Source organism: Scophthalmus maximus, chromosome 4, assembly GCF_022379125.1.
Source record: "Scophthalmus maximus strain ysfricsl-2021 chromosome 4, ASM2237912v1, whole genome shotgun sequence".
NCBI lineage: Eukaryota > Metazoa > Chordata > Actinopteri > Pleuronectiformes > Scophthalmidae > Scophthalmus > Scophthalmus maximus.
This window is the reverse complement of record NC_061518.1, coordinates 2,548,213-2,575,000: the sequence shown is the minus strand read 5'-3', so window position 1 is coordinate 2,575,000 and position 26,788 is coordinate 2,548,213. Positions and strand designations below refer to the sequence as shown.

The following is a 26,788-nucleotide window of genomic DNA, read 5'->3' as shown; positions in this document are numbered from 1 at the left end:
ACACACACACACACACACACACACACACACACACACACACACACACACACACACACACACACACACACACACACACACACACACACACACAGACACACACAGGAACACACACACTTTCTCTCTCACCCCGGTCTCTCTCTCTCTCTCTCTCTCTCTCACACACACACACACACACACACTTTCTCTCTCGCCCCGGTCTCTCTCTCTCTCTCTCTCTCTCTCTTTCACACACACACACACACAGGCACACACACACTTTCTCTCTCGCCCCGGTCTCTCTCTCTCTCTCTCTCTCTCTCTCTCTCTCTGGGCGGTCAGAATTCTCCGTCTAATGCAGGGTAATGAGTTTAGGCTGTGAACACTAACACAGTCTATATAAAGCCTTGGCTCACCGAGTGGCGACAGAGGCCATTTCAACACCGGTCACAGCGAAGCAGTCTGCCAAGCACGCTCGGCCCTGTGAGCTGCAGAAACAGTCACACTGGGCAGGATGAGTTAAACCGGGTCAGACCGGTTTGAATAATAATAAGCGCGTTAAAGTACACAGGTCTTTCTCTCGAATCTGGCGTGTGTACCTCCGCTGAATTAACACGATGGTGTCGTCAGATGGAAGTCGTTGCATTGACACTTTTAAGAGCAGGCGCCTGGTTCCACTAGTGAAAATCCTGCTCATGTTCAACATGTCAGGTTCATAGACTTGGGATGGGATGGGATGAATGTCATTTTCTACAAAATCATCAGTTCATTCATAATTCATTAGTTTGGCTATAAGGTCCACTTAAATGGGGAAAGAAAAGCTGAGATTTTCAGAATGAAGTTGTAAGATTACGAGAAACAAAGTCATGATTTGAGGAGAATACAGTCATAATATTACTGTATGACAAGTAACTTCAGGCTATGTGTCATTCTAGGAGATCAGCCTGTTCTCTGCATTAAACTGAGGAATGTGGAGCAGCTTGAGTTATACTTAAGTAAAGGTTTCAGGAATAACAAAATATTATTTAAGGCACCATATTCAGAAGAATAGACTTGTACGAAAAGGCTGGACATTTTTTTTATTTTTAAATATTATTACTTTTTTTCCTCTTTAAATTGTAACTTAATTCTTGTAATATTTGGACTTTCTTCTCAAGTACAACATTATTCTCATAATATTACAGGAATAAAGTCGTTTGAGTTATTATTTTTTCAATAAAGTCGTTTGAGTTATTATTATTTTTTCTGGTAAGAAACATTCAATCATGAAGATGTTACACGACTCCAGGTACAGTACGACATCTCCACCTGTGAGGATGCTCACGGTCATGACAGCAGCCGACCGGAGGTCGCGACCTCAACTTACTGTGTCGATGAGCGATTATTTACTGAGAGCGTCTTGATTTCACGGCTGAAGGCTGCATCGTCGTCTGGCTCAGGTTTTACTACTCTCCCTTGGTCTCGAAGCAACAAAGCTTGCTCGCATTTTCAACCGCGATGACAAGAATACACCCGGAGGATTCACGATTCAAATTTAAAAGACGGCAGCGTGAAAAATGTTAAGAGCTGCAGAGTCTACTTTTCTAACTTTACTTCCTGTAAAGACGCAAAAAAATATCACTCTTCTGATTTTTAACTCAACAGCAAGAACCTTTAAAAGATCATGGGGACATCCAGACCAAAATAAGTTTGTCAGTGTGTGCGTGTGTGTGTGCGTGTGTGTGTGTGTGTGTGCGTGCGCTTGTGGTTTGTACAGTACCTTTGTTCAGGTGCGAGTTGCCTTTGGTCTTGTCACTGAAGCCCTGGCTGCGTCTGTTCCCCGCAGCACTGACCGAGCTCCTTGGAGGGATGTCACCGCCGGCAGTGGACGCCCTCGTCGTGAGGCCGGGAAGTCTAATGGAGAGAGAGAGGAGAGAAGGAAGAGAGGAAGAAGATAGAGAGAGAGAGAGAGAGGGGGGGGGGGCGTAAACAGGCCAGAACATAGTTTCAGTGTCCCTTAAGGTGATGACATTTGAGAACGTCTGTTGGTTCTAAACCTTCACGACACACAGACACACACACACCAGGTTCCTCCAGCTCCGTGACGCAAACACACACACACACACACACACACACACATCTACTCCGGACGACCTGTGAACTCCAACACGGGAGGTCGACATGGCGCAGACACCGAGGAGCTGCGGGTCTCTGTGCGAACAGGCCGAAACACACCGACGGGTAAAAGAGGGACGAGTGTCTTTTGTCCGTCTGCGTTCGCGGGGGGGAACGTTCACAACGCGCAGCACAGAGGCGTTAATCATATTCCCCTGCATAAACTAACATCTACTGACACGTCACGTCTCAGGCAGATAGAAATACTAATGAGACTTCCTGTGTAACAGACTTGGTCTAAGCTCTGTGTCACTGTTAAGAAGAGTGCCGAACAAATAAAGTCATGAATTATTATTATCTGTTCGGTGGATATATAAGCAGCTGCCAAGAAACCATAATCCCACACAACCATGTTGTGAAGTGTCAGTTTGGGATCTCGGGTCGATGCCTAAGAAGTTAACGCAGCCTAACATCTTGAATTTGTGGCCTACTGCATTGATTTCCTGTTGCGACTACACTCGCCACACAGTCACACATCTGCCTCCTCTGCGGTGTATCTTTATGCTTTGTGCCATAAATTTTGGGCATAAATGAAAACTGTTTTTGCTCCAGCTCTGCGCCTTTCCCCATACACGCCAACATTGTTAGTAATCTAATGCGAGACGGATGCGCGGACGCACGCGAGCATCCAGGTTTTTACTCAGATTACACGTCCTGCTCCTTTTTTATTTCCTCCGCCTGGATTAGAGCGACTAATGGAATTCATGACACTTTTATTCCTGGTGGTAAATCCGTCGGTTGCCTTTGGTGACGGCCCGTGAGCCGGGCTGTAATCTGACCAGGCCGTGGCGCACGGACTGCTAATAAAATGCTAATTTACCGGCGGCATCATCATCCTATAGGACTGCGAGGGCGGATGCTGATAAGCAGATTACAGCTCTCTCTCTTTCTCTTTCACCCACGTTCATTATAGAAACTCTCATTTCCTGGATGCCACTCAATCTGGCTGACCGTTATTTATCTGCTCTTTGCCAGGTAATAGGTTCTGCCATATTATTAGGGAGTCAGGAGCAACGCCTGCGCTCATTTGACTTTTAAAATGATGGGCCCAACCAATCAGGCGACAGAAGGAAATGTTCAATTTGATGGTTAGAACATTTTCCGAATGAGCTGCAGTGTGTCGACATCAGTTTGTATTGGGGGGGGGGGGGGGGGGGCTTATCTCTACCCTGTCAGTTTTTACTGCCGGCAGTATAATAAAGCCATAAATACACACACACACACACACAATACAAACACACACACACACACACACACAATACACACACACTTGTCTTTTTATAGTTGTGACGTTACTCATTGACATAAAGCATTCCCTAGCCCCCTCCCTGAACCTTAACCACCACAACTAAATGCATAACCCCCCACCTTAACCCCTATCTACCCCTGACCCTTAAATCTTAAAAGACTTTACCCTTAAAAATCGGGCATTTATCTAAAAATGTTCTGTAAGTGGAGCCAGGCGATCTGTGGCATGGCTGCTCAACTCTTCCACTTGGAGAACATGTTCCAATATCCTCAAAATTGTTCCAGAGCTGGATGTTATGTGTTTATTACCTGACTAAATTTCACGGATGTCCAAGGGATACCGGTGAATTCACTGATTATCATATTTGCTCAGTACCGAAGTAAACAATATCAGGTGGTAAACGTACTTATTTAAATTTAATTTAATTCGATTTTATTTGTATAGCGCCAAATCACAACATATATTTACTCATGGCACTTTAGTGAGGTCTAATGTATTTATTTTATTGATATTGTTGATAAAACGTAAAAATAAGTCTTTAAAAAAACATATAAGCTAAATAAGATGCTGTTAAATCCATAAATTTAAGCACATTTAAAATGTAATTCAATCTGATCAAGCCTGGATACTTTTTTTCCATCAATCAGAGCTGTTTAAAGGGAAAAGACGACATTTTTAAGTGCAGGTACAGTAACTCCCAGTGATTCATCTTGTAGTTACAGCTGCTGGCCAGCGGGTGGGGCCGTTGCACTGCTTTGGAGAGCGGCCGGTGCGGGGCAGGTGCAGCGCAAACAGAAACCGGGATGGGCATCATGCAAAGCCACATTCTGAATCCAATTTCAAGGTGCATTATCACACAATATGATACACATGCAAAAACCTAAACGTAAACGCAAAACACTTTGAAGGCATCACAGCAAATGCACACTGACGATAGATCTGAACGACACATTGTCATGATATCATGGCTACACAAAACCTCCCCATGTTAATTATTAACGTCACATTATATGGGCAATGTGCTCGCCAAGCAAACCCCCCCCCACACACACACACACACACTTGCTTAAAGGTTATCTAAAGGTCTGTCACAGTCCATTTAGCAGGCTCGCCAAATGAGGCGCGGTGCCAGACGGACAGGGCCGTCCGAAAAATGGAGCCGGGAGCTTTGGTTCCTATCTACCCCGACACAACCACTCATGCATATTAGACAGTGCTCGTGGTAGATATTGCCCTTAATCACAGACAAAGACGCAATCTGAGTACTTTACAGTACAAAAGAAAAATCTTATGCCTGATTAGGGGCAATTTCTACCTCTCCCTATTTCCTGGAAAAGGGGACGGGACAGGAGGTGAGGTGGTGGAAAGAAGAAGGGGGGGGGGGGGGGGGGGGAGCAGAGGAACACAGAAATGCAGAAGACGCTGACCTAGAGGTCTTTTTCTGACCAAGGGAAAACTTGAGCAGTTTACTCTGAGATCCGTCCCTAGAGGAGAAGAGAGGCGTGGAAGAGAGGACAGAGACGGAGAGGTCAGGGTTATAAAACGACAGGAAGTGTGAACAGGACGACAGAGATGACAACATGATGGATTGGAAACAGCAGGAAAAGTGAAGAGCGCAGAGACGAAGGCGTTCGCCCCCCCCCCCCCCCACCCCCGTTTCAAGGTCGTACGTTCCTGGTCGGCTTCCAGGGCGTCCCATACAAATGTCGCCTCTCACCTGGACTGCATCTCGGCCTGCGCTGCTCTCTGGGCCGCGAGGGCCGGAGTCCCATGCGGAGCGTGGCCGAGCTGGGCCGGGGCGCTGCTCTGCTGGCTGAGGGGGGGGTGGGCGCCCTGGGACGGGGCGGCGGGCGCGTGAGACGGCTGCTGCCGCTGCGCCTGCTGCTGCGCCTGTTTGTAGCGGGACAAGCTGAAGAAGAGGCCGAGGATGGCTTTCAGATTTCCATTCCGGATCTCTGTGGGCAGAGGAGAAGGGAGACATGTGTGGAATGTTAAAATGGAAAAGGGAAGATGTGAAGAAAGAACGGCGGGGAAAAAAGATAAGATAAGAGAAATTCTGTCGGTTCAGTCAAAGAAAACGAGCGCCGCTCGTCTCATCTGTTCCAAGAAACTAAAACTGCTAACAGGCCACGGTTGTGCCATCAAACTCAAACTAAAGCCAACGTGACAGACAATCAGACAAGTTTGTGACCAAAAAGTATTGACCAAAATATTCAGAGCATGCAACAGCTAATCAATTACATTAATCACCAACTATTTTGATAAACGACTTGTCGGTTCAAGTAGTTTTAATCGGGGAAATTTCAGAGATTTCAGCTTCTTCAATGTGAATATGTTCTGGTTTCAAAACATCACTTTGACATGTTTCATACCCATTTTATAACATTTTATGGAGCAAACGACTAATCTGATTAATCGAGAGAATAACCGACAGATTAATCGATTATGAAAATAATCGTTAGTTGCAAAAGAGGTTTCGCAAATCTTCCGGCAGCTTCTGTCGAGGCACAGTTCACTGTGGTCGTTCCAGCATGTCATGAAATGACTTGTCAGCTCCTTCATCTGGTACTAATGACATTACGTGTGTTTCTACTCCCGCTCTCAAATCTGATTGGCCTTATATGAATAAGTTATATGAGTTATATGAATTGCTTGTTCCAGGACTGCAAGATGAAAATCCGTGCACAATATGAACTCCTTATAGAACAGAGAGATGATCGCCATATCCTTCTTGTTGTCAAGGGTGACCACTGTTCACTGATCCAACATCCTCTGCCCAGTGAGAACACCATCGCTATTATTCCCTGGCATTCCTCATGTGGGTAATAAATTGTGAAAGGAAAAACTCAGGCCAGTTTATTTATTTCATACAGGCGACATTAAAAATGCAATTTTGCCCTGTGGTGAGTTTTCCGGTACATTAGCCCCGAGTCGAGTCAACATATTTGAACGTGTCCCGATGACACAGCCTCACAATATGAATGCCTCTGCGTGTTAAAGGTCAATATTCCTCATATATTATTTTTTCTCCATAGCATGAAGGACGTCTTATGACGTCTTATCCAGTAGTTCAGTAGTTGACCTGGTGGAGCCAGGCCTTGGGCCTGGGGGCTTGGTTGGTGCTCAGCTTACCCTCTGCAGACAGACCCTGGATGTTGACTCCTTTGGCCGCCAGGAAACTGAGGCAGGCGTCAATGTTCTCGATCTGGACAGGGAGACAGACACAGACACGGTGAGCTGCACATTTCCGTTCAACCTTTGCATATTTGTATGATGCCTGCCGGCCGTTCTGTCGCGCCCTGAGAGCGTGATGGCAAAAGTGAAAGTGAACTTAGTTAATCGAGAACGGAAGGTTGGCAGCACAAAAGGAGCTAACTTGTTAGAATTATCAGAAAAGACGAGAATAAAAAAGGTTGAATATCGATTGCATATCCTTGTCAATATTTATTGATTTTATTCAGTTGCCGGACCAGTGAGAAAGAAGGCTTTTATGATGGGAAATGTAATCTACAGATGTTAATTGGATTGCCTTTGGCAGGAAATACATAATTCAATCATATATACATTTTAAATCATAGAATCAAAATAAAAATGCATCTGGATGAACATCTGCATCGAAATGCACATGTGTAATCATGCTGATATGATAGCCTCGATCTTTGGACAATGAATTTGTCTTGTTCAGGAATATAATGTATTTATACACGGACAATATGTGTAAAAAAGTGATAACTCATGAACACAAATTTACAAATGAGTTATGTTGTTGTGGCACTAGTCAAATTACTCAAATCAGAACATCTACTACCGATTAAATTGAAAACTGAATGAGATATGTATTTATTAAAAAAGAAAACACATGTATATCTTTCTTTTGACTTTTAAGAATACAAGATTTGCAGGAGATTTGGTGTAATAAGTGTTTCCACATTGGTTCATTTGAATCTGTATGTTCGTTTTCAATGTGTCAAACCTTAACACGAACACACGGGACCAGAATCCTAATTCCTCTGGCACTTGAAATTAAAAAAACACAAAGCATAAACATACTGGCGTTGGAAGGTGGCAGATGATTGACTGTTCGTGTTGTGGCCACAGATAAACCCACAACACGGTGACACTGTCAACAACAAAAGAACTGGATCCAAAACCACGCGGACGTTTGTCAGTGGCGCCACGGTAACCATCTATACACCGCCTCAGTTGCCATGACAGCAGCCCCTGGCAACCCGAGCCGACTGCTGAGCTGTCACTGGGCCGAGGAGGCGATCCGATAGGCAGACGGGGGTTTGTTTTAGAGCCCACGTGACCCAGTGTAACACCGAGCCCCGCCGGCCCGGCCCCCACGTCGTCGCAGAGCAAACCCCACAGAAAAAAGTCATCAAGCACGTGGACGATTGTGCGATCAAAGTTTACCAACTGTTGTTTCCATCGAGCAAACACCACCAGGCACAACACACACACGCACACGCACACACACACACACACACACACGCACACACACGCACACACACACACACACGCACACACACACACACACACACACACACACACACACGTGTTAACGTGGCGTGAATGTTTCTCTCCCACAGTGCGTACAGAGTTGATACCCCAGGCAGGGCAATTAACTGAAGAGATGGCTGTGAAACGCACATATTAAAAGCCTTTTACAGTATGAACAGAGGTTAAAGACGCACTAAATCTTCCTGGGCGTGACATTTATCACACCACCGAGGCTTAAGTGCAACGATACGCACGCACCACACAAACCTATTTTTAAAGCACAACGGGCTAAATCGGATCTCACAGGCGAGGAGGGGAAGGGGGGGGGAGATGTAGAGCGGCGATACAACAGTTGCGTGTGGTTTCCAAAACTAAAATACACACACGGAGCCATGTCCTCTGTTAAAAAGAAAAGAAAAGAGAGGGCCGGGGTGTGGGCTGCTGAGAGGGGGGGGGGGCGCTCTCTAAAGATTAATGACATGATTACAGTTAATACGCGGTGACTAAATATAACCTGACCCAGAGCTCCCTCTGTGCCTCTCCCGTTAGGAAGTGTCCGACTGCGAGGCGAGCAGCCGGAGAGAAGGAGGCTCATTTCCAATCCGTCTCCATTGGACAGACCGTCGGCCGGCTGCGGACACACTGGAGGCCAATCGGACTCGATCCACTGAGCCCACGACTTTAGCGGCTCAGTTGCGACATCTACTAAGCTTCTGGCAAATTTCTCTCCCGGAGTTTTGGCCCCTTCACACGCAGCAGGACGAGTCGGACGCGTTCACACCGACAGGAACATTTGCTGGAATACTCTGCGGCGGCTGGGCGGAGACGCAGCCGGCAGGACAGGATGATGATTCTGCTAAGGACAGGAGAGTTCTTTGTTTTACGCTCATCAACACGTCCACTCGCTCGCTGTGACAATGTCCGGACCCAATATTCCCAAAAGTTCATGTCTGAGAACAGCTTTAAAAAATGTATAAATTAAACTAACGCTACTACTCTACTGCTGTGACTTCCATCCAGTATGAAACAATATTAATAATACTCACATCCTAACAATATCTGTAACACTCATAACCATATGTGAAGTCACTTGCTACAACCGCCACCAGAATATCAGATAATAACTGTGATTCTACCGGATTTAACGACGCCCACAACCAGATTATTACTGACTTCTATTACAGTTTAGTCCATTACAGAAACTGTCCGTCAAAAAAAAAGGGCCAAATTCTCTGATTTCAGCTTCTTAAATGTGAATATTTGCTGGTGTCTTTGCTCCTCTGCGACAGTGAACTGCATATATTTGGTGTGTGGCCGAAACAAAAACATCATCTTGGGGGGTTTTGGAAACACAATCGACATCCCCCCCCCCCCCACAGGGGGTTCAGGGTCTCGCCCACTCCGACATGCCGACTGAAGAACCCCGGGAACCGAACCTCCGACCCTCTGGTCGGTGGACGACCCGCTCCACTGTGTCCGCCCTGACCGAGGCCGGCAGACTTCCGTCCGGTCACTGATTGAGTCGAAACAGCAGTGCTGCCCCCTGCTGTCATTTCCGTGACCTTCCGACCCCAGAAACAGCTGTTCGACGGGGGGCCGACACATGTCGTCCTTAGAGGTGATACAGCTAAAAAAAAAAAAGAGGAAAGAAATGGGAACAGGCGGAGCGCAGACTGTCTCTCTCTCCGACGACCAACAGCGCCTTAAAAATAAACCTGGTTCTTTAATCCCCCGAGCCTCGACTTCACACAAGGCCGCTCCAAACCCCCCTGGTGGAGTTGTTGCTTAAATAGCAGCAGCATACGCTTCATTACGATACCTCATCGCAACTGCTGAGACCCCCCCCCCGCCCCAACTTCTGCACAGAGCACCATTTAATCTATAATCTTAACTCACTGGATTCTATGTTTAACTTCATTGTAACGATTCCAATGAAAACCCAACGGTGTATATTATTTAACTGCATATCCGCGATCTGTCACATTCAACGAGTTAATGTACGACAAAGATGAATCTGCCCCTTGAGGCCGAGGAGTTTCAAACGCCGTTCGCGTGATGACAAGTTCCTCCTCCCTCTCTGTGGAGGCGAAACCAAAATTAAAGAAAGTAGATCGGCACGGGTGACGAGCCTGACATCGCTCGTCACATGTTTGTACAGATAGATTAGGAAATCTGAACCACCAAAGCAGCAATAGGAAAGTATTTCTCTATGGCACTAGTTATACTGTAAAAGTCTTATGTTCCGTCTTTGGTTCATTGCTCCTCTGTTCTGTACAAACTTCCGAGTTCAGACCACCGGAATGACGGATGACAGAAAACATGAAAAACACACACACACACACACACACACACACACACACACACGAAGCCAAACGACTGACAGCTAAAAATCAATGAAATCCCGAAATGAATCTACTGGACAAACCTTCTTCACAAGCTCAGATATGAATCCACACAGCGTGAACAAATCCCCTCCGGCGCTGGGTAGGACCCGGCGGACTTACGCCTGCAGCTGGGTGGAGGCTCCTACCTGCCTGGATGTGTGATCTCTTTCCTGCAGAGCGACCGCTCCCCCCTGGCTTCACACCTCCGCCAACGCCACCGTCACCTCCCGCTCTGCTCCGGCTCCCGGCGGCAGCAGCAGCAGCAGCAGCGGTATGGGGCCGGGCGGCCGACAACGCTCTGAACAAACACTACCTCCCAGCACAGGGATGCTATTATTATTGTGTGTGTGTGTGTGTGTGTGTGTGTGAGTCTTAGTGTGTGTGTGTGTGCTTGAGTCTTAGTGTGTGTGTGTGTGTGAGTGTGTGAGTCTTAGTGTGTGTGTGAGTGTGTGTCTTAGTGTGTGTGTGTGAGTGTGTGTCTTAGTGTGTATCTGTGTGTGTGTGTGTCTAAGTGTGTGTTTGTGTGTGTGTGTGTGTGTGTGTGTGTGTGTGTGTGTGTGTTTGTGTGTGTCTTTGTGTGTGTGTGTGTGTGTGTGTACATGTGTGTGTGTGTGTGTGTGTGTGTGTGAGTGTGTTGTCTTAGTGTGTGTGTGTGTGTGTGTGTGTGTGTGTGTGTGTGTGTGTGAGAGAGAGAGAGAGAGGAGGTGTGACCAAGACGTATGTGACTGAAGCAGAATATAACTGACACGCGCTTTTGAAGACTGATATTTTTAAACCAAAGTTGCTGATGTGAAAATCTTATGCGGAGTCAAAACTCTTCAAGTTGTTTGTGATTTCCACATCATCTTATTCGTATCAGAATAAAAAAAAAAGCGCCTCTGACCCAGATTCAAGAGCAGCAATGGGCAAAAAGTCTCAGCGTATCTGGACTGACTGTCGTCGCCGTAGACCTGGGAAGACACAGAGTCTATAACAATAAACGCGTCACAAGCATATTTCTAATGACGCCATCACAAACTCTGTGATCTCCCTTCAATGATCATCCTGCCTCATCATAATTTCCTTCTCATTGTCGCTGTTGTGCTTTGACGCACAGACAGTTTACAGGACGTTCGCCGAACAAAGTGTATCTGGGTTAAACCACTTCCTTTAAAATGTCCCTCATCGCACAGGTAAGAACAAAAGGGACTTTTTTGCCTCGGTCTTCTCCTCCAGATAAGTTTGGTTAACGTGGAGGTAAAGGTGGATGATCTCGGCCGATATGAGCCTTTCACAGACGTATGGATATCAGCGGTTTCTGTTTAGCGATATGAAATCTTTTTATTGTACAGAATAAACAATGCACAAAAAAAACGTGCATTTATATTTACCTTTTACGTACAGAAAATGTACGTATTTCTGCAAATGTTATTATTTTTATTTTCTTAATTCAATACATGCATAAATATACATATATATATATATATATATATATATATATATGTATGGGAAATCTTGTACTCCTAAAATATCGACATCGGCATATCGATATGTTCATCTACTCATGCTTCTTACACGGTGAGTTTAATCTACAGTAATTATTAAAAGTAAGTATATTTGCATTTGTAAGTATAAACTGCAAATATAAGTTGAAATAAACTGGACTAAAAAGTGATTTAGTTCAATTATATTTAGAATATACAAATAAAACCAAACAGTGCAAGTGAACCTCCTTCACACGGCCAATAAACAACACGATTTGCCGATGGCTAATATTTCAAATATGTTGAAACTGTACCGACTGTTACGCCTGCGGTGTAACAACATTGGCTTCATGTTTGAAAACTCTTCATCATCTTGTGGAATCTGGTCACGTAAGATGATTGTGAGACAACATGCCGTGTACAGTATGTATGTGTGTGTGTGTGTGTGTGTGTGTGTGTGTGTGTATGTATATACGTGATTAAATCTGTCAGCGTCTGCCCGCCCACACACACACAAACACACACACACACACACACACACACACACACACACACACACACACACACACACACACACACACACACACACACACACACACACACACACGGTTTCACATGTTACAGCTTCCAGGCCGAACTTTGACATCAACAACAATCATTTCTCATCTCCTGATAAACACATGCAGGGGTTCAATCGCCTCAGAGGAGAGAGATGCTTTGTTTTCTTTTGTTTTTTTTTACTGCCTATCGATAAAAATCACATCTATGAGCAAAATGCAAAAACCACGCACATCCACTTCAGGCAGCATGATCTGTCCCACTGCGTCTGCAAGTGCACCTTCATAGACCTGGTGCTGTGACTTCATTCATGTCTGTAATCTTGCTCACAGTGTTTCTTCTCTCTAAATCCATATCTCAAGATTACTATTCTAATATGCTAATGCATTTTTTGATTTTCCTAATCATGCTTTCACAAACACAAGAACGAACAAAGTAATCTGGTGGCTGCCTCAACGTTTCTCTGCTGATCTGTGCCCAGAGGAGATTAGGGCAAATCTGCTTTTAAATATTTGCGCTGTATTTATCTGCACATATATATATATATATATATATATATATATTGATTTAAAAAAAGGAGCGTAACCTTTTCCAGGGCTCGTGTTTCTGCAATAATTTCTCATAAACTTGCCGTGTCACATCTATGAATGGACTGACTGTTAATGCAACTGATGACGTGACCGAATGTCAGTGCGTATGTACAAGAGGTGGACAAAATAAAGCGAACGCCGTGCTGGGCATCATGTGGTCCGAACTCTGGCATTATCAGTCTCGAGAAAAAGAAAAAAATCGGAAGTGTCACACGCACAGGTCACGAGTGGCAGCCAGGGCTGTGGTATTTGATTTTTGTATTTCATAGCTTCTGTTCCTGGGGCGGGAACGCTGTGCCTCCGTTCCACTGTATAGAAAGTACGGACGTGGAATAGGGGACATTGCTGTTCCGCCTTTATGGCGGCGGCGGCGGAGGAAGTCAGATGGTAGAATCTATAAAACCTCACTGCGCTGGGGCGGCAACATGCTGGCTTCTTCGGTTTAGTGCAAACAAGCAAAAGGTGGAAATGACAAGGAGTCGTGTTAAAACGGCGACGTCGCGGGATCCGAATGAACGGAGCTTTTTGTTGCCTGTGGATCCAGTTGTTGAGTTCAACAACTTGTTGTTGAACAAGTTGTTGAGTTCAGCAGTTGTTGAGTTCAGCGGTTTTCTGTTTTCTACTCTTGAAAAAAAGAACATAATATATAATGTATCTTTGGTTGCTTAGAAACCAAAACTCAGTCCATCATGTGATGGACTGAGTTTGACCAGCTGACTCAGCCGGGGAATTCTCTCTCTCTCTCACACACACTCACACACACACACACACACACACACACACACACACACACACACACACACACACACACACACACACACACACACACACTACACACACACACACACTACACACACACACAGTACCTCTCCCTCTGATCAAACATCAGCCGACCTGTTGAATCATTAATGAAACGCCGTTTCGGAGTCTCGTCCCGCTTACCTGCGGAAAGAGAGCCTCGCCACCTGCGACACCTTAAAGCACATTCCTCTGTGTCAAATCTACGTCCTCGCGCAAACCGGTGGGAAGCTGCCACCGTCACCGTGCTGACTACGAACCGCGACAACAGAGTCCGCGTAGAGGCTGCGAGCAGGCGGGTTAAGCAGTGGGCGTGTTCTGATCAGGTGAAAGAGAGAAAAAAGACCCAGCGGATGATGAACTGAAGTTTGATCGTCAGGCAGTTGAACACACTAACACACTCACTCATTTAACATTCCTCGAAGCCTGGTTCTGCCGGTTTCTACCCGAGTGTCTGTGTGTCAGTCGAACTGACTGAGAGAGGGATCGGTCTTACCCCCCCCCCCCCCCCTCCCTCCCTCCCTCTCTGACAGCAGCAGAAAACCAGCAGGTTGGAGGAAACAGTCCAGTCCAGCAAACAAAGGACTTGAAAGAGAGAAAAAACCAAGTAACAAAACTGTTCACAAACACAAATCCAGACTCTTCCCCTCTCTCTGTCATCCTCCGCTTGTCTATTCATGTTTGAATATGTGTTAGGTTGTCTACACCTTTCTAATGTAAATATAGATATAAATGGTCCGCAATCTCATCCATCAAAGGCCGAGAAATAATTTCATCTATAAGGTCCAGTTCATCCAAATTACATAAACGATACTTATACTGTAAAATAAAAACCACGTACCATGTGGATATTGCCATGCAGCAATATTTGGCTCTATTCGTCCATGTTCTGTTACTTTAACACTTTAACACAACACAAGTGAAATGTGTTCAAATATTTTTTTTGGATTCTAAAAAAAATATAATAGCAACAACTCTTTGAGGAAACAGTCTCCTAGTACTCCGTTAAAATCCACAGGACAAGTTGGCAACAGTTTTCAAATTCTGACTATCCCTAAGAACTGGGTGCATGAATCAATCCACTGTCAGACTTCAATGGAACCGCATGAAATGAAGGTGGACCGGATTGTTCAAAAAATAAATAAATTGCTAATTATCAGCCCCTTGCTGAAACGTCCGAGCCTCCAGCAGGGGAGTGCCCGTTACCTTCAGGAGCCGCCTCGGACACGCGGTGCTGTCGGACGAGACGCAGACCATCAATGTGTGTCTGCGTGTCTCTGTTTGGACGTGGCCTCCTGTGTTAGTTTTAACAGCTCCGTGTCAAATCAACACACACACACACACACACACACACACACACACACGGACGTCCCGGGTGGTAAAGGAGAGTGACCCCGCCGATGGGGGTCCGTTTAACGAGGAGGTGACAGTTGTGAAAGCGGCCGCTCTCCCCGGCCTGCAGGACACCCAGCATGCCGGCGGGTTGGTGCGAGAGTTGCTACACTGTTTTTACTGTCGGCCGACGGAGCTCATTTCCATGTGCATCCGTTCGGACGCGGAGGGGAGGTCGAATGCGGCTCATTGGCAGCGGCTTCGGAGGCGGCAATGAAATCAAGTGCAGGGAGAGTGGACTCTGGTGGGCCCCGGTCGCCCCCGGCTGCCGACTACACACACACACACACGCACACACTCAGGACCCGTGTGTGTGTGTGTGTGTGTGTGTGTGTCTGTTTTGACAGTACTACAACACACAAAGCAGACATTTGCATAATGACAGCGGTTGCACCTGCCCTCAGCACTGCTTGACTGACTCGCATTTTGCTTTAAAGCCGACAGACTCAGCGAGATTACACACGGGGATCCAAGGATACACACACACACACACACACACACACACACACACACACACACACACACACACACGCTCACACACACAGCAACATCAGAGCTTATCCGCTTAAGATGAATGCACTTTGATTTTGACAGCTATTATCCAATAAACAATATCACGCTGCTTCGATGCACACTATAAAATTAAGTCTCTCTCTTGACCGACAAACACACACACACACACACACACACACACACACACACACACACACACACACACACACATACACACACACGATTCATCCTCTCTGATCAAGATCACAGACCAAATATATTTTTGGGAGCACTTAATCTGAGTGGGACGGGGAGCAGAGAGGGAGGGCAGACATTTTAATGTGTGGGGTTATTTCATGCAAATTTAATTAAAAAAAAAATCTATAGCAAATCAATGATCAAACAGAGGAACATCAGTGGGACAAACTGCCAAGGTGAACATGTGCGGAGATCTACATATAGAAAGACTACATATATCGCCATGGTAACCTGCGCAGCTCAGACCTAAACCTGCTCCGGATCAGATCAACAAAAAAAAAAAATCTTCCTGGTTACGGACCAATCAGATGGCTGGACAGACTGAGTCGTCATCTCTCCACAGGACTCCAGACGAAGGACCGACGTCGCAATAAAGAAACGTGCAACAAAGAAAAAAAATATGTTTTTATATATATATATATATATATATATATGTCAGTAGAATCATATTTCATAACCCCCACGTGTCCACTCTGGTCTTACAACAGAGCTTCTCACAAACGGAGGGATAGTTAGTGACGCTTAACATAATAACCATGAACAGAGCTGCATTTTAATTCGGGGGAAAGTGTCAGTTTCATTCCTGAACTCCCGACCGTGCAGATGCTTCTACGTTCCCAGTGAATTATAGACTCATCGGGCATCAACTATACTCTTCTTCTGCTCTCTGCAACAGACTCACTGTACTTTTGACCCTTTTTCTTCATGCGCGTCACATTTTAAAAAAACAATCCTCACTAAAGATATAAATAAAACTCTCCCGCTCCTGGAGTGTTTTTACAACCTCTTACTCTGTTTCAGTTACACTTATGTGGGCTGTGCCTCGTCGTGCATATCACTTTTTTTTCCCCTTTTGCTTTTGCTGTATTCAGATTTTCCCATGTGCAGCTGAAGTATTTCATTCATCCGATTCACTCCTCGGATGTCACGTGTAATTAGAAAACGTCCACTTCTTTTTTTTCCCCACATAAACGTGCACACGGCCGGTTGGGACATCGCAGGATCAACTGAGCCAGTTAATATATAAACGGTTATGATAAAACTGAGAATAAATGCTGGCTGACAAACTCGAGGGGTTGTACTATTTACAAAAGTTGAGATGTACCCATAGCATTAGAAACAAGACAACAGAGCACGATAAAGAATAAAAAAACAACTGGAAAAGCACGAGAAAACCATCAGGGTGACCTCACACAAATATAAATATATATATATATATATATATATATATATATATATATATATAAAAATACGAGTGCATGTGGGTATGTCTGCAATGAAGACGAAGGGTTCAGGGATCAGCTGTGTTTCCACCTCTTCCTCAGTTGTTAGCTCTGTGTGTGTGTGTGTGTGTGTGTGTGTGTGTGTGTGTCTCTCTCTGTCGTGCTTTGTGAGGCCTCCGTTCTCTGGCTGGTGGCCAAAAATAGCCCCCTCAGCTGGCACACTGGCCCAGTTTATGACCCCTCACATTCAGCGGAGGGCAGCCCCCTGTCTCGGGGACCGTCGGCCCGATTCCCACAGAGAACAGTAGACTGCGAAAGCACACACATAAAAAACAGATCCCACCAGCAGCGCTGGCAGAGCCAAAAGCCCACTTACAGTACATACCTGCTAAATGTCACTGTACGCACAAGAACACATCCCAACAGACAGTAAACATTTCCGTTGTCATCCGAGCGGAAGCCTCCTGCCGGCAGCGCTCACTCCTTGAGAGGACAGGAACGCTGTCTCCTTTTTCCTTTTTTTTTTGCAAGTGTAATAAGATGAGGCCTAAAGCTTGAACCCCCCCCAAAAAAACCAAAAGCCTGTGGTGCTTTCAACTGGGCGCCAACTGCCAGAAGTCTGAGCCAGAGGGTTTTCACGAACGGCCGCCCCGCAAGGCCACAAGAAGTAAAAATAAAATGGACTTACCGTTCCCATCTACAACCGTTCAGGCCGCAGCCGCTCCGAGCCAGGGGGCCGGCCAGGGGGCCGAGCGAGGCGGGGGCGGCGGCGGCGAGACGGGACGTGAGGAAGTGTGCGGCTTCCGACAGACAGCAAAAAAAAAAAAAATCGGCAACAACGTCCGATCCCACAGAACAAGCACAGGAGGGGGGGTCACTCACCATCTGAGAGCGGCTCTTGGGGCAGCCGTTGATGTCATCGATCTTCTCATTGGCTGAGGACGGACACAAAGAGGAGGCAGAGACAGAGAGGTCAAAGAAGAAGAGAGGGTGAGAAGTCTTGTCACTTGGGTTTGGTTTAAGGTAATCCTCTCTTTTATTTCCAGCGGAGTGTGTGAGTGTGTCCCAGACAGTTTCTGGCTGAGTGAGGAGAGTGGAGGTGTTCGGACCCCCCCCCCCCCTCCCACTGAGACATGAAACACTATCTTGTCACAGCAAATGGGAACAGGGGGGCCACAGGGGGCCCGACCGGTATGGGAGTGTTGGTGGGCGGGGTGTATGTGTGTGTGTGTGTGTGTGTGTGTGTGTGTGTGTGTGTGTGTGTGTGTGTGTGTGTCAGGGATTCCTCCCGTCCATTAGAGGCCCGGCCCACAGCAGCTGAGACACCGGCGTCAGCTGTCCTGCATCAGGAGGCACCGGTGGGCCTCGCCGCGCAGCTCCGCCCTGAGGACCACGTACAGCACCACTATAAATCATTTGCGTCCTGCGGTGAATGTAATATTGATACTGGAACTTTTTTTTGGGACTGTGACCCACTCAAAACAAAGAGCTGTGTTGACTTGCTAAGTCCTCGTCACCGGTCGAACAAAAGAGGTTTGCTTTTCCGGGATTTAATTTCAAAATTGTAATTTTGGAGATTTTCCGTTCAGAAGGTAAAGTATCCAGTTCAAAGAGGGGGTTCTCATAAAGAAAAGATTTGGCAGAGATGTCGATGACAAAGTTATTTTGCCTCAAAATAAAGATTTCAATCTATTTTTATTCAGTGTAATAACTTTTGATGTTAACTTCTTTTGGCCGTCTGGACTCAAGACAGTAAAGTAAAGCTATAGCCACTTGTCCCTGTTCTGCAAATAAAACTAACCCCTGTGTTTTTACTGGGACTTCAGTGAACTTCCACACTTATAAAAATTTTTAAAAAAGCCAAACAAATGTGTTAAGATATTTAAATGATGAATGATTTCACGCTACTACTGTCGTCTACGGTTTGTGTGACACCCACAGGAGGCAGCTCCTCTGTAATTGTGAGACACCCACTTAAGACATCCACACAGTTTAAATGTTCCCAGGATAAAGAAATGTAAAAACAACAACACAATGACCGGACATAATTTGTCTGGTTTACGACCCGGCGGCCAGACTTGATGAAGACCGGACTGGGGACAAAACAATACATATGTTAAAGGTTTAGAATTTTGCAGAACAGATTATCCTCAGGTAGCACTTTCGCCTCAGAGCAAGAAGTTCGAGTCCCGGTTCCAGGTGCCACATCCGATCGCGGGCCTTTGTCACAGCGAGGCTGCTCCGGTTTCAGGCGGCGGCGGCGGGCGGGAGAGAGTCGGGCCAGGATGCGTTGGTTGAATGTGAGAGAGGTCAGCTGTCGGAGCGCGTGTACTGTCAATACTGCGCACGGACGCGATTTTTTGAGAAGGAGAAGGAAAATGGATGAAGAGGATGATGCTGAGGCACAGGGCCTTTTTTTCGGAAAGCTTTTATTGGTCAGTCTGCTCGTCCTCATCTTTACGTCTCCCTTTCAAAATCTGTTCAAGCGCGGCAGAGTACATTACAGATAGCATCACAATGAATCATCGTCGTACGCTTACTTTTACTTTCTCAAATAAGTTTCAGGACCGGACACACTCAGCTCCGCTTCGTCTCTAGTCCTCATCCAGGTATTCGCGCTGGAACAATGAGGAAAAATCCAAACCGCCGCCATCGTGGCTGGTAGCTGGAGCCAGCGAGCATCGGAATGAAAGCCATGCACCGGCAGCTACAGTATGAGCACAGTATGACTCTTAGCACAGAAAGTATTAAAAGAAAAAATCTGTGTGTCAGTAACACGGGGGGGGGGGGGGGGGGGGGGGGGGGGGGGGGGGGGACATGTTGAGTCACCCGTCAGCTGGTGTCGGGGGGGAGGAAGATGAAATGACAGGCTGCTGCGGGACGGCCTGACTGAAAAATGACGAGGGCGATGACGATGCAGACGAGGGTCAGAAGAGCAGCGGGACCATGACTACTGTCATGTGAACACACTGTTCTATTGATAACTGGGTCAAAGGGTATTAGTGTCTATACCAGTAAGAGTGGGATTGAAATTAATATACAGCGGAAAATATGCTCTTTCATCATGAGCGATATTTTTCTTTTGTCCGTATGTTGTCTGTTGTGTTTGGACTGCAAATTCCTTTTAGGCAATAACTTATAGTGATAATCACTCAAGTAATACAAAAGAATATTCAGGGTTCATGCTCCTTTTCCAAAGTCAAATTCAAGCACGTTTCAAGCATTTTCAAGGTAGATTTTTCCAGCACCTAACAGCTGCGGTAAATTGCATATTTCTATGAATACATACGTTGAAAGAGTTGGTATTATGCTATAAACAAGCAGAATTGTGTTTCTTAATAACAGAAGGGTAAGAAATTAGAGGACACACAAGTTTTATGGTTTAAAATGTGTCATGTGTTTGTTCAGATAAAAAAAAAATCAGAAACAATTTAACTTTATCCAAAATTCAAGCAAGTAGCAAACACAAGCATTGTGTTCAATTTTGTGTTCTCAGTTTCTGAATGGGATGAGGACATTTTCCTCTTAAAGTTAATCTCATAAGTCAAGTGCCAACCCGGGGAAGACGGACTTGACCTTCCACACTAATGTTCTCATTGGTCCTGACTCTGTCAAACTACATGGAAGAAACAATTCCACTTGAGCAGCCACTAAGTAGACTCTTTGCATGATTAACATTGAATATTTCAGTCGAGTCTCTCTGCAGATGAAGATATTGTTATTTGACGACAAAGTCCCTGTTTTTTTAAATGGAACTTTAAGTTCCTTTTGAGGTCAGTCGTGTCTTTAGTGATGCGCTTCACGTGTCCATCAAAATCCAAAAAGTGCGATGTCCTTACCTACGACCTGGATGATCTCGGCCAGCAGCACTCCGTCCGCGACGTCCGCCTGCAGGTCCTTGATCAGGCGCTTGTGTCCCGACCTGGCGAGGTAGTGGTTGGCCCAGTCCGTGTAGATCTGCGTTCGGACACACAGACGCGACACACTTGCTTATTTTGGGGCCAAAGGAAAATTCAGAAGTGTTAAATCCAGTTGAGGAGGGGGCCCAAAACCCCCGTCAGGTCGTCCACGTGTTTCAAAACTCCATCAAACACTTGAGGAAACTACAAAAGGTGTAAATGGTCGGAGCAAATTTTTTTACGACTCCGATGAAACAACAACACGGTTGAGTGGGAGCGGAGTGGCCCCCTTTCTTTTGTCGGGGCTCCGATCTGGCACAGCTCCGCGTGGTATTCAAATCGGGGGCCATTGTGTTGGGCCGGGGCATTCATCAGGGAGCGCACGGCGGCTGCTTTCAATGGGCCGCGCTGGCATCACTCTCTGGGGACAGAAAAGACCCTTCACCGCCTGGGGGGGGGGGGAGGGGGGGAGCGAGGCAGAGCGAGCATCTGAATAATCTGAATAGCTTCCCTCATAATGAGTTGCCAAACTCTCTCTCTCTTTTTGCTGAGTGAGTTTCCATTTCTAAGGAGATCGTTTAAAGAAGAAATTTCCACGCCGCTAATGAAGACGGAGTTACATTTGAGAAATTGATACATCGCGCATCTGTCTTTATGTGCGGCTCCGTCGGGGGCTTGCGTTTGACAAGTGCAAGTTCAGAAGAGGCTCCGCCTGGCGAGATGCGTGACGCGCGTGCGACAGCTTGGCCGAAGGAGGACGTCTGCGTCTGCGTCTGCGCCTGCGCCTGCGTCTGCGCCTGCGCCTGCGTCTGCGTCTGCGTCGCACAGACGCGGGAGCTGAGGGAGAACCGGCGCGTTCAAATGACTGGTGTTCATAGTGTCGGCTCTCTGCTGCAATCTGATTCGCTCACTGTCGTGTCGCCCAAAGAAACGTGACTTCAGTCATGAAACCTGATTTCCCCGGCGAATAACTGTGGCAGCTGATAGAACTAAAGCTGCCACAGTTATTGGATTAACCGGTTAGTAATCGATTAGTAAATGAACCACTAATTATTCTCATAAATCGGGTTCAAGTAGTTTTGTGAAAAAAAAGTCTTTGATTTCAGCTTCTTAAATGTGAATATTTTCTGGTGTCTTTGCTGAATATCTTTGGTGTGGAGATGAAAACATCATCTTGTGGTTTTGGGGAAACACGATCCGCATTTTTCACCATTTTACGAACCACACAACTACGCGACTGATGGAGAAAAATGATGGACAGAATAATCGATAATGAAAAGAATCCTTAGCTGCAGCCCCGGATAAAGCAAATCACTCGTAGTGAAATTCGCAAATAATCTAACAAAAAGTATAACAGATGAAACTGATTGGAACTACAGAAACTGCAGGAGGCAAAACTGTCATTTCAAAAGATGCAAGTCGTCCGAAAATACTGGAAACTGCCGCCACGTCCGATTTCTGCCCTGACCCGATCCCCGGCCCGCAAGCTGGTTTCTGTTGTGCATGTAAACTTCCTCGCTACCCGAGTTGGACACTGGAATATTAATCTGTCACTGCTGTGAAATTCAAGTGCATCGGTTAGTGCCCAACGAGCGCACGCGGCACCGCTGAGGGTCAAGCCTGGGCTCCCAAGGTTGACACACAACGTGCAGGATGAGGTGTGTGTGTGTGTGTGTGTGTGTGAGACACAGTTGTGTGACCCTTGTCTCCTTTGTGTTTGCACTGTAAACGGACCTCACGCCGCCCATGGGACGAATCACCGCTCGCGTGGCGGCTTACAACAGGTGCGAGGGCGCTTCGGAGGCCGCGCGCACACGTCCTGGCCTCACGGGGAGGGTTCACGTCACTCACGGCCGCACACACGGGGGAAACACACGCAAAGAAGCCTCGGGGGGCCAGAGGCTCGGATCACCAAACCGCGCGGCCTTGAGTGGCGCACGGGAGTGTTCGACAAAATCCCAGGATTAGACTCTCAGTTCTCACACTCGGCTGTTCGCGGAGAACAGGAAGTCTCACTGTGGAGGAGCTTTTGTGTGTGTGTGTGTGTGTGTGTGTGTGTGTGTGTGTGTGTGAAGGAACTCTTTGATGTAGTTTCGGGGCAGGTAAATTGAGGGGTTGGGGTGTAATTAAAAATGAGTTGAAACGGGTAGCTGTCAGTCAAAGAGGTGGGGACATGGGGGGGGGGGGGAGGGTGTAAACACGGCCTGGGGGGACTGTGAGAGGAAAGACAAGGAGAAGGGGGCAAGTCACGGCAGGCCACGTTAAAGAGCTGAAAATGTAACTTTTCAAAACTCTCAAGGATGAAGTAACATAGAATAGAAACAACTACTGTACGTGAAGCGGGAACTTGTACTTGAGTACACTAATTGAGTAAAAACGTGCTAAGTACTAAAAGAAGTGCACAATCAGTCCCACCAGTCTCACTGCAGCTCTCAATCACAGACAGAGAAAAAACACCGAGACCAACATGTCTCACAAATAACTCCAAAACATATTCCAGACGTCTACAAATGACATTCTTACCATCTTGTACGTCGACTTTGGACGGAGCTGAGGAGATCTTTCGACACCTGCACAAACCCTTTCCCAGGAAGTCTCTGGAAGGCCTCACCGGCAGCACACAACTACCACCTCCTCTTTAGCGTCTTTTAGCTCATTGTTTTGGTTGTAGGGCAGATAGGTAGCTGTTCCGAGAAAACAAGCGCTGCGCTGCGCTGCGCTGCGCTGCGCTGCCACATGGAAGTCCTGCACCGAACAGTGAACTGACTGTTGGCTGGTGAAGAAAGTCAAACTTCGAGCATCGGGAGAGCCAGATTCTTTTCTCAGAAGTTGGTGGAGACCAAAACTGAGAAGTAAAGGAGAGTAAATAACTGGACTTGCATTCGTCAGATAAAGAGAAGCGCCACTACGTGATGATATATGTTTGCTGCTCTGTTTCTATTGGATATGTTAATTAATCATAACCACCTTATAAAGACGCAACGTGTCAGCGCTGGGTCCTTTCGCCACCTGGTGGCCACAAATCTGAATGGACGAAGCTTTAACAACAATTTCAAGTTGGGGAAAATTAAATCTTATGACATATTTCACACAAGTGGCTTAAAAGTCACAACAAGATGTGACTGACTTGAGGGGAGCACAACTAAGCGACAGCAAGTTGCCCAATATGTGGATGCAAAATGTGGACGTAAAGGAATTAATCACTCGTGACCACAATGATAAATCGCCATTATTGGGTTCCATCCCACCACGGACCAAATGTTACATCAGTTGCAGATGCAAAGGGCCAAGTTAATAATCAAAAGTCCTCAAAAACAACAACAAAGAATGTAATAATCTGAATCATGTGCGTTTAACCGCCGATTTATTGGAGCTTCTTTGATCTGAAAGAGACTTGACGAGCTGAAGGGAAGAAAGAATTAACGAAAGGTCAAGTGGGGGGGGGGGAGGATGAGACGCAGATAACTGTTCTGATGTGAGAGACGTTTTAATAAGCGGTGTGGTCTCTGGGGAGTATTGACTCCATATTGACTCAACGTGCAGTCGTCACTAACCGCGGCCCCGTCTCTGTGCAGCCGAGGGAACCACTCCGCATATTAAACAGGAAACTCCGCCGGGTTCTAAACAACGCGCGGATTCATATCGTCACTAAATCAGGAACTGAACTAATTAAGTAAATTAAAAGGAACTTAGAGTTCATTTCTGAGTGCTTTTACTGTACCAAAGAAAATGTCACGTGTGGCCTGTCGAGTCAAGGTTTGCAGAAGTATTTGGACAAGTTAGACGGTTCTTGTCTAATCTATTAGACCATAAGATGAAGCTCATTCATCAGTTTGAGTGGACCGCAACACGAGGGTCTGCATGTTCCCTGCACAGTTGGATGAGCCTGTGCAACTCTGTAAACAGCTGACCGTGCGCACGCAGCGTCAAAAAGCCTGATGTCCAGATGCACGGTGGCAGAGTTAATGACGGAGACTCAGTTTCTTCAAAGCTTCTCGACGAGCATCGTGCGAGTCGCTCATTCGGCCAGCTGCCTGCATCTCGTGTGCGCGTGACTGCGAAATCTGCTTCACATCCAGCGTCCCCGCCGCCTGGGCCTCGCTGAGTCACCGGGGCTGCTGTGCATGACGCACACACGCGCACGCACACGTGCACACACACACACACACACACACAGGTCATGGGGGCAAGGGCAGCCGGGGCGTCGGGAGCGTGGCCTTCGGTGGAGGGAGGGAGGGAGGGAGGGCGGGAGGGAGGGAGGGGAGAGCAAGAAAGTGAGTCTTCTGTGTTTTTCCGCGGCGGCTCAGCTGCAGATGTCACGACGTGTCATGACGGAGGTGCGGAGCAGATGTGCCCTTTGTGTTTGGTTGTGATTTTTATGTGTGTGTGTGTGTGTGTGTGTGTGTGTGTGTCAAACTGTCGCTCAGCTGCAGCAGCCACTCCGTGTCACTTTGCTCTTTTATCTCCGTGTGCTGTTTGTACTGTCACCGACTTGTCGAGTGCAGAACCTGCCTCACTGAGCAAACGCTGCTGCGGCTGACGGATGTAAAAGCATCATTGTTGTTGGGTGACGCTTTTCTTTTTTTTTAAGTTAAGTTTACTTTTGCAAACCTTCATTTGTTTGCAAAATCCTCCCAAATCTGCGGCCATCTGCGTTCCAGCTTCAAATCACCACACTCACTCAAATGCACAGATCCCGCTCCTTGTAACCGCGGCGACAGTGAGCCTTTCTCGCGGTCTTTGAAGAACTGGTCCCCGGGCCCCTCCGGACAACTACAGCCGTTTAATCTATTGTGTTTAAGGAGCTGATTGGCTGCACACACAGATGCAAGGCACAGTGGAACACACTGGTATTAGATATAGAGTCAAGTAGAAACAGAATCAACCATAGAGGCAGTTCCATAGAAACAGTACAGTCAATATTTAATGGCCGTAAAAGTAATATTTAATGTGCTGTTATTGTCAGTTCGACGTGCTAGGACTGACCACGTCAAACGACGATGATAAACAGGATTTTAAAGATGATTATGTTTTGGTGTTCTTTGCCACCTTTTTCTCTTTTTTTTTTCTTAATTAATACAAAAACATTATTACGTTTTTGGCAAAATGCTTTGGAAAGAAACCTGTAAGAACTGTTTTTGTCCGGCAGTAAATGGTAAATTTACAAAGCCCACTTCTCGCCCAAGGACACAACGGCATGCGGGCAAGGTGAAGCCGGGATCGAACCGCCGACCTTCGGGTTAGTGGGCGACCGACTCCCCCACCTGAGCCACAGCCGACACCAACTGCTCTAGTTCCCAATATTAGTACAATCACAGAAATGACCCGAGAGAGCAGCCGCTCCGCGTCACGACTGAGGTACGTGGATAAGTTGAAACAGGAAACAGAACCGTCTGTTTTTGGCCTCGGGATGATGAAATTGCATTTTTATTCCATCCTGTGTGTAGCCAGATTTAGACGCGTGTGAACAGAGGAGGGACCATTTAGTCTTTCCCGTTGAAGTCCGCGCACGAGAATCCCACACCGGCGGCGACAGCGCCTCAGGCCTGTCCAATCGCAGCGCAGCTCTCGCGTGCGGCGGCGGCGCGGGGCCCTTTCCAGCAGCAATTACGTCGATAACCTCAGGACTATTAGCCCTCATTACGTTCAGGGCTCAGTGAGAAACACACGCCATCAGGAGCCAGAATCTACCGACGCCAGCGAGGACCACAAAGGGAACGCGGCGGGGGCCGGAGCCGCCGCAAAGTGCTATCTCTCACGAGAAGCTTTCATGGGGAGCCAGGACTCTCGGCGGCGCTCGCTGCAATTCGGGTAATGGAACCGAACCGAGCGCTGCGTCCACAGAAGAC

The 26,788-nt window shown here is 46.7% G+C and overlaps 1 protein-coding gene across 9 annotated transcripts in view; it reads right to left on the bottom strand.

Moving 5' to 3' along the window:
* The window catches only part of nav2a (neuron navigator 2a), a 200,949-nt gene that overhangs the window by 59,751 nt on the left and 114,410 nt on the right, over positions 1 to 26,788 (bottom strand). For 8 of the 9 annotated variants that reach the window (XM_035628020.2, XM_035628024.2, XM_035628018.2 and 5 more), the window contains 6 exons: positions 20,880 to 20,997; positions 17,923 to 17,975; positions 6,512 to 6,584; positions 5,097 to 5,334; positions 4,807 to 4,863; positions 1,736 to 1,869 (listed from right to left, as the gene is read on the bottom strand). In XM_035628020.2, the coding sequence (XP_035483913.2) occupies positions 1,736 to 1,869; positions 4,807 to 4,863; positions 5,097 to 5,334; positions 6,512 to 6,584; positions 17,923 to 17,975; positions 20,880 to 20,997 (673 nt within the window). The remainder of the gene's footprint in view (positions 1 to 1,735; positions 1,870 to 4,806; positions 4,864 to 5,096; positions 5,335 to 6,511; positions 6,585 to 17,922; positions 17,976 to 20,879; positions 20,998 to 26,788) is intronic. The other variant, XM_035628016.2, reaches the window with a different exon arrangement.